The 6,000-nt window shown below is 49.1% G+C and overlaps 1 protein-coding gene across 1 annotated transcript in view; it reads left to right on the top strand.

Moving 5' to 3' along the window:
* The first annotated feature begins 1,508 nt into the window (after positions 1 to 1,508).
* The window catches only part of CASQ2 (calsequestrin 2), a 35,750-nt gene continuing 31,258 nt past the window's right edge, over positions 1,509 to 6,000 (top strand). The window contains exon 1 of the mRNA XM_033005184.2: positions 1,509 to 1,959. Within this exon, the coding sequence (XP_032861075.2) occupies positions 1,726 to 1,959 (234 nt within the window). The 5' untranslated portion in view covers positions 1,509 to 1,725. The remainder of the gene's footprint in view (positions 1,960 to 6,000) is intronic.

Here is a 6,000-nt window from a genome sequence, read left to right as displayed (position 1 = left end):
AGAAGATGGCCTTGTAAACTGTGGCCCGCAGAGTTTCAGTCAGTCTGTCATGGGCTGTTCAGGTTGGAAGTGGAAGCCGAGGGGGGACGTGTGTTCCTAAGCCACCTAGGAGATGGGTATAATTGTTAAGTAATGCTCATCTTTTGCCCCAAACAGTGAAATACCCCAGCCATACAACAGGAACAGATAGCTGGGGAGAGAGTTGCACGCACCAAGAAGGGACGTCGTCTGGATGCTCCATCAGCGTGGACGGAGCAAGGCAGCCATGGAGCAGCGTGCAAGGAGGGGGTGGGCCGAGGCCACGTGTCTGCACATCGCTTTGGCGGGGCGAGGGGGGGAGGCCGGTGCCCCCCATCAAGCTCTTCTCTGCCAGCCCCTTGGCGTGCCTTCTCCACACTGGCCCCGGTGCTGGCTTGTGGCCATCTGGCCTGCCTCCACCTTGTCGGCTGCCGCACAGAGGAGGCGAAGCGGTGAAAAGGCTGGGCTGCCGCGCCGTTCTGCCCCCGCAGCGTGGTGTAGGTGACACAGAGAAGCAGCAGCCGGTGCCGAGCCCCTTGGGGAAGGGGGAACTGGTCACCGTTCCCGAGAAATGAAGAGGGAGGAGTATGCGGGACCGGTTTTGACGGGAAATGGAACAGCCCCCCACTTCCCCACTCCCACCTCCACTCAGGGCCAGCGGGCAGGTTCCATCAGCTGGGAGGCCGGCAGCGATGGTGGCATCTGTCCCTCATCTTGAGGAGAACCCTGCCTTCTGCCCCAAGACACCAGCCTCAGCACGTGCCTCCTGCCCTTCATCCCCTCCTTAGTATGACGAGGTTTTAACCACTCGCCAGCAATGTATGGGGCTTGGTAACTGCTGTGGGCATGGGAGGTTTCAATGTAACCTGCCCTCTGCTTTGGGATTACAGGTTCAAGGGCCAGCAATCCTCTTGTTAGCCCACAAGCAGAGAAGGTGCTTCAGAAAACATCTTGAATGTCAGCTGCCAGCTCTGGCAGATGCCCCGGGCAGAAGGAGGAGGAGGAGGAGGAGGGAGTCCCACGAGCGCTCACCTCCTTTGCTGATGAGAGGAAATAGGACTTTTTCTCTAGCGGTGCAGATGAGCCTCTGAAACTCTTTAACCCAAGATCTGTTATCCAAAGCCTAATCACTGTGGTGCCCAAGGGGCTACAAAGAGAGATACCCTTATTAAAAAATGCGGTAAATACCTTCTATTTTTGTTAAACCCTAATAGGACAGGCTGTGCCTCGGTTCTCTATACAAGTGAAGTCTGTCCCTTCGTAAACCCTGCTTACATATTGCCAGCATTGACATCTTCCACTCCCTCCCTCTCACTCACTCCCTCTCTCTCAGATGATGCAGAGTGCCAGCAAGTCCCTCAATGGTGTCATATCTGTCCTTTTTATTCATTGCAGGGTTTATTTTTAGCCTGAAACAACTGCTTCCTAAAAATGGAGTTCCTAATGACACAGGAGCTGGACACAGCTATGTAAGGTATCCAGGGCTTGGCCTGACAGCTTCTCCTGTCTGTCTCTTTGTTGTGAGCCCAGGACAGCAAAGTTTGTTGCTCCCCACCAGCCTTGCAGCGTTTGGGCTGATCTCTAGGAAAGCAGCAGAAAGAGAAACTCGGTTCAAACTCCACCTGGAGCCTTTGGTCTCCCCCTCTTCCCAAGTTAAGAAGGAGGGAGACGTTTGCCCGACCTCCGCTACACTCCAAGGGATCCCCTATGAAGTCGACTTGCTGGATCCTGGCAGGTTTTTACCTGCTTTTCTGCTGCAAAGCAGAAGAAGGACTGAACTTCCCCACTTACGATGGGAAAGACCGAGTGATCGACCTGAACGAGAAGAACTACAAGCAGGCCCTGAAGAAATACGACATGCTCTGCCTGCTCTTCCACGAGCCTGTGAGCTCTGACAAGGTCTCCCAGAAGCAGTTCCAGATGACAGAGATGGTCCTGGAGGTAAGTGTCGCTGCATGTCCCAGCCGGGGTCAATACTACAGCATTGTTTGGAGCCGTGGAGAGGAGCTACAGGACAGGACAGTCAAAGGGTCTTGTGGAGGGGGGGAGCTGAACACCCCAAAGTTTAGGTTTGTTGACTTGGATTTGAGTTAGCCCCTGAGTTTTGTGAAACCCAGGAAAAAGCCTCTTTTGTGCTCTTCTGAGTTGTTTGCTGGGAAATAGTCTTTCTGGATTGTGTGTCAGAAATCCAGGCAATAGCAAGTAACCTTGCAAACCTCGGCAACGTGAACTCAGATCATTTGAGCTTTCCCAAATCTCAGCACAGACTCGAGTCCGTGATTTGAAATTTTTAGATACTGTCTCACTCTATGCAAGCTAGTATCCCCCTTGTATTCTGGATTCAGTCCCATTTTCTATCCCACTAGGAGTAATCAGCCAAGAAGCCTTACCAAACTGTGCTGCAGATGGGCATCCTGGCTCCCCATCTTAAAAGCTCCCCGTTGGTGCAGCATTAAATCCCTTTTTGTTTTGCTGACACTGGGTTGCCTGCTTGGAATCAGTCTCTAGCTGCTTGTTAATACAACCATTCACTTCCGTGCTGGAAAAAAGGGTTGTTAATTCTTTGTTGAAAGAATGATTAATTAATTCTCAGTAAAATAAATCATGGTAAAGACTGCAAAGTAGATTCATAGCATTCTTTCTTGTAGTCTAGCTGTAATCTTGGGAACCATATAGCTGCAAGCCTGGATTGTTAGGTGCTTGCTTCCTACCAGGGGCTTAGAAATATTCCCTCTTAACTAAAAGACACACTTGGAAAGAAAAGTGAGAATTGCAGAAGACACACATAAGCTTTATTTATCAGATCCAGAGAGAAAATGCATTGCACCCCTAGGAGTATAGCAAATGTGAATTAGAAAATACACTCTCTGAGGGCTAGGACGTGAAAAAGTTCAATGTCAAGTTCAAAGTCTGTTGACCTCCTCAGCAAGCCTGACAACAAGAAAGATTCAAAAACTAACTGGATTTTACTCACTTGTCAGGTAACAGTTACGTGCTCCAGGTGAGCAATAATACAACATTTGGCAAAGAAAAAGCGACGCTGGAATTCCAGTTGAAACATTTATGTTTGGTAGTATAATTGCACTGTTATTTAATAGGATAGCTATTTCGTGCTCAATAGATGGCAAGCAGTTGCTAAATACATATTTATAGAAATCTGACAGGAGCAGGTATCTGTTGTGTACTATCAGTTTTAGTCCCCATGACACTTATGTTAACAATCAGCCATATCAAGTGTGCAATGGCTACGATACAATCTGGCTTAAAGCTTTTATTTTGCAGGGTTTGATTCAGCAGTGAGTACATTAGCAGCTTAGGACTGGTGATTTGGTTTCCAACTGCCTCTCTGACATGGACTTCTTGTGTGACCTTGGGCAAGAGATTGAGGATTAGATCTGCAGCAGACTTTATGTAATTTTAGTGCTTCAGTCCACTAATGTTCAGCTACCAGCTAACTGTGCCACGCAGCAACCGGCACTTGTGGCTTTGACCTCAAAATTTCCCAAGCACTTGCAATGCTGATTCAGTGCATGTCTCGAAGTTTCACAGTCCCCCCCTGGACTGGGAACTGCTGCAGCAGCAAACTGACAGCCCAAGCACAAGATCTGCAGACTGAGCACTCCTTTGCCTGTCACCTGAGGGAATCAGACAGGAACAGAGTTTCAGAAGGCAACAGAGAAGATAGGATGTGTCTTATCCTGCACAGGACACAGCCCAGCCAAGGTGCTTATGCTCCCAACTTCTGTACTGGATCAACCATGGGAGCACTTGTGAAAGGAGTGGGCAAGCCAGGCTGCAATCTGTTCCCTCTTGTGACAGCATTCACCTCCCTCACCTCAAACCACAACATGTCATGTTCTGGGGGTCACTCTCAATATCCCCTGACAGATTTTTTCCAGATGTGGGACTTTACCGCACATTCACCAGGACAGGGAGAGGGAAAGAAACGTCTGCAGTGGCTCCGTAGCTGAGGGATGGAGCCATTCACCCAGGAGATGAACTGTCTGGGATCGGTCTCCCTGGAGGCAGTCAGCAGCTGAACCTAGCTCTCCTCGTAATTTGAGCAAGTACTTGGAGTAGTGAGCTGCTGGGTAAGCACAGGAGCAGTGGCAGGGCCTTCTCCTTCCAGCCAAACCTGGGAAAAGTTCACTCAGGAAAGCTTTATGGATCTAATTTCAGTAGAGGGTTCAGGGCTCTGAGTGCTGAAAGTCCTTTACGCCTGAAATAAGGTATCCAAGAGGCAAATACTCCAGCCCTCGCTCTTCCCTGCCAGCCAGCTTGGGGGGTTCCTGGCCTAGGGTGCTGCCTGTGTTAAGGTGCTTTTTTGGAGCAGCTCATGTTTTTCCATCTTCCTGTACTGGGAATGTAGCTGCTGACTCACAACAAGATGTGCTGCTTCCGCAGCCTGGAAAACATCATGTCCTTAGCCCCCTTCCATACAATGGCACTGGTCTCCATCGTTAGGTATAATAGGGAGCCTTCAACCAAAACACAGGCAGGCATGGAGCTAAGCAAAGGTCTGAGCTGGGTGGTTAAAGGTTGTTACATCCTACTGCCTGATGAACATGAATGTGTGTGCATGTAGGAGGGAATGGGCTTAATGGATGTTGAGTCCAGAAAACCCCCAAAGAGTCCACCCTTTCTGTTTCTCCCTTATGCACCTTATAAGAAATTTATAATTCCAAAGACCTGAAAAAATATCTTAGACACCAAAAAAAAAGAACAGGAGAGATCCACTGCCTGGGTTTCTGCAAATTTACTAGGAGAAATTCTGACATGTGCCCAGGTAGTATAATAGATGGTGTGGGCATGTTGATGAAGCAAGCAAAAGTCCCAGCAGTGCCAACAAGACTTGACTTGACTCCAGATCCAGTCTTCTTGACTCCAGATCCAGCCAGCAGCTTAGGCTTCAGCACATGAAAAAAATCCACAGCTACCAAGTGCCCAAGAAGGGCAGGATGAATGTAGACAAACTCTCCTGTGACTCAGGATTAAACTGTACCTTGACTACTAGCATGGTTTCCTTGAAATATGTAGCTTGTGGCCAGTAACAAGCTTTGACTGGGGTTTCTCCCACGAGTGAGGAGCCCATGAGGGTCTGTCTTACCTGGGTCCTTTGGTGTCTAAGAGGGGTTGAGCTCACATGGCAAAATTTCCTTCTTTCAGGGCACCTCAGTCTCTTCCCTTCCAAGTCCTTGCTGTTCACAAGACTTGCATTAACTTTATTATGCTGACAGCCCTGCCTCTGGAAAATTTGGCCAATAGCTAGGAAAATTATTAGCTGACAGACAGACCTGGGTGAAGAGAGAAGAGAATCACACAGGTCTCACATCCTTAGGAAATCAGGCTGAAAACCTGACAGCACATGAGTAAAGTTAAGCACATATTTAAGGACTTTGCCAAGCCATAACTACAAACAGCAGACTGAGAAGAAAGTGATACAGTAGGAAAAATTTCCTTCCCAGGACAAAATCCCAGCATACAGGACTGACTGGCACTGTCAAAGCACACCAGCTATCACCAGAAAAGGGCTGCCACCATTAAGCTGATACTATAGTGGGACAGCACACGGGGTCTTCAGCTCCCCGCACCCAGGTGTACTGGGAACTGTCACCAGATTGCCACAGCACCCGGGTTCCCTTTCCAGTTTAGAAAGGGAACGAAGGTGAAGACTCTCATGATTCCTGCCACCTACACTGCTGGGTGCTACCTGGAGAAGGCAGGTTCTGGGGACGATCCCTCTGGGAGCAACAGCAGCTTCTTTGGACCATCCTTTGTGCATGGCAGCCGCTCCAAGGTCGGGATGGGAAAGCTGGGATCTGTTTGGTTAGTCTCTCAGGAACATAGTCAAAGCAATGATCGGAGATGCAGCTGCCTACTGCTTTCTCAGTAGGGTGGAAAAAGTTTGGGGAAGGATTGTTATAAGGCAACCCGGGACAGAGACAGCATGAGCACGGGCTGCTTCACAGCTCAGGTTAAAGG

The sequence above is a fragment of the Tyto alba genome, unplaced genomic scaffold, assembly GCF_018691265.1.
Source record: "Tyto alba isolate M040663 unplaced genomic scaffold, T.alba_DEE_v4.0 Super-Scaffold_14, whole genome shotgun sequence".
Taxonomy (NCBI): domain Eukaryota; kingdom Metazoa; phylum Chordata; class Aves; order Strigiformes; family Tytonidae; genus Tyto; species Tyto alba.
The sequence above is the reverse complement of the archived record's forward strand: the minus strand, read 5'-3'. Positions and strand labels throughout refer to the sequence as shown.